Source organism: Epinephelus moara, unplaced genomic scaffold, assembly GCF_006386435.1.
Source record: "Epinephelus moara isolate mb unplaced genomic scaffold, YSFRI_EMoa_1.0 scaffold2935, whole genome shotgun sequence".
NCBI lineage: Eukaryota > Metazoa > Chordata > Actinopteri > Perciformes > Serranidae > Epinephelus > Epinephelus moara.
The window spans coordinates 1,659-3,519 of NW_026080578.1; the positions used below are offsets into that span (position 1 = coordinate 1,659).

Sequence of the window (1,861 nt, forward strand, 5' to 3'; positions counted from 1 at the left end):
TTAGAAACCAATCTAACAGGCCTCATGAATTTCACCTCTGTTGTGCCAGACCACACTGTGCTGTCTCTTCTTTCCTCAAACAAGTGATGTGAATGTCACTCACTCCTTTACTGCTGCAGACCTCAATCTTAATCTTGTCATAAGGGACTCTAGACAGGCTCTTCCTCTACCAAACACCAATCAACTGTTTTTTTTTTTCTGCGAAATAGACTTTGACTTAGAGAAAGGCAATCCTGAGAATTAACGCTCTGCAGCACAAAGACACAAAGACAACATAAGATCTTTATTGCTAAATGGTGGTTGTTCCTGTCACCTACAAGTCAAACAAAAGCTCTGAAGCAGCACATTAATAAGATTCAGCATCAGTTCCAGTCGCCTGCTGAGTCTATCTGGTGGCAGCATAAACAACATTTGGCTCCAGCTCTCTTCTTTTTGCTCTTGTTGTTCGAAATGTTACTGCTGCGTAGTTCAGGTCATCAGATCCCACATTCTATGACAAGAGTATTAACAGTCTTAATATGGTGACGCGACATAAATTTAATACCACAATATAGCCTCAAGTTTTTTTTGGTTGGGCTCTTTGAAAAAATATATAAAAGCAAATGTTAAAATTGAATTTACCTCACTTTGCTCTGGACTCTGTTCTTCTTTATCGGCTTCTTTAAGGGACAGAAACAAAACATCTGGTCAGTTCAATGAGTTTGAATGAGATGAGATACACACAGTGGCTCTGACAAAGTACCTGTCTGAAGTTTCCTGTTTTTCACAATCAGACCAGCGATGACTATCACAAGGACAACAGTCAGAGCACCCAGGATCACACTCGTCAGCTTTGCTATTCCCTCAGACTCTTCTACAAGACAGATCATGAAGTTAAACTAAATTTTTGCTTTAGAGGCCTGGCTCAAACTGAATTCGGCCGAACTGCTTTACCTTCACACATCGGATAATCGGAAAGATGACAGAAATTTTTAGGAAAATCTTACTTTTGCAGTTGTATTCGTCATCATCATGTGGCTCACTGCTGCCTTTTATAGAAAGGAAGATACATTTAGTTTTGATTTAACTTTGACAGATTTGTGTATGTTAAAACAGTCAATTTGTCGCCTTTGTAGAAGACACTTGTGAAATTACAGTATATTAAAACTATGAACATAAATGACCAAAGCATTGGTGCCAAGAAAAAAAAAGAAAGACAAAACTTACCTTTCACATTTAAGTGTATAACACTGAAAAACAGGCGTCCCTCTGTGTAAAATCCACAGAAATACAGTCCAGAGTCAGATAAATCCACCTGTTTGATTCTGAGAGAGGTGGTGGAGCTGTCGGATCTCATTTTAAATTCTCCATTTTGAAATCCCTCACAGTATTCAGCGTCCTCGTCAGCACGGAACATAACAGAGATACAGCTGGCCTTGGTTTTATTCACCAGTCTGAACCACAATGTCACAGATTCACGTTTGACCATGTTGGAGCACTGCAGTGTGACATCTTCACCAGACTGCATGTTCACAGTCTCAGAAACTGAGACAGAGATCCAGCCTGAACCAAACAGCAGAGACAAAAAAGATTTAGAATGAACTAAATTAAAAAGAAAAAACAACAGAAAACCTCAAACAAATATTTCAAATGAACTTTGAAATAAGTGAATTTTGTTTCAATTCTGGTAGGATAAAGTTAAATGCAGCTGAGAGTAATTTAATGCAAGTACTTACTGTAGCTGAGGAGACTAAAAACTATCATCAAGTTAGAGTTCTTCATGGTGTGTGTGACTGAAGCTCTGCAATGTCCGCCAGTGAACTCTGCTCCAGTGAGGCTGCTTTCAACGTAAAGAGGAGGGGTGTGTTTTTTAGTTGCCTGT

At 39.1% G+C, this 1,861-nt stretch overlaps 1 protein-coding gene across 1 annotated transcript; it reads right to left on the reverse strand.

Moving 5' to 3' along the window:
• Positions 1-385: 385 nt before the first annotated feature.
• On the reverse strand, positions 386-1,581 carry LOC126387229 (uncharacterized; the record flags this gene model as incomplete). The annotated part of the gene is made up of 4 exons (XM_050039768.1): positions 386-490; positions 622-656; positions 743-853; positions 1,207-1,581. Coding segments are annotated over 4 exons (626 nt in total), but the record flags the coding sequence as incomplete, so codon positions are not given.
• Positions 1,582-1,861: the final 280 nt, after the last annotated feature.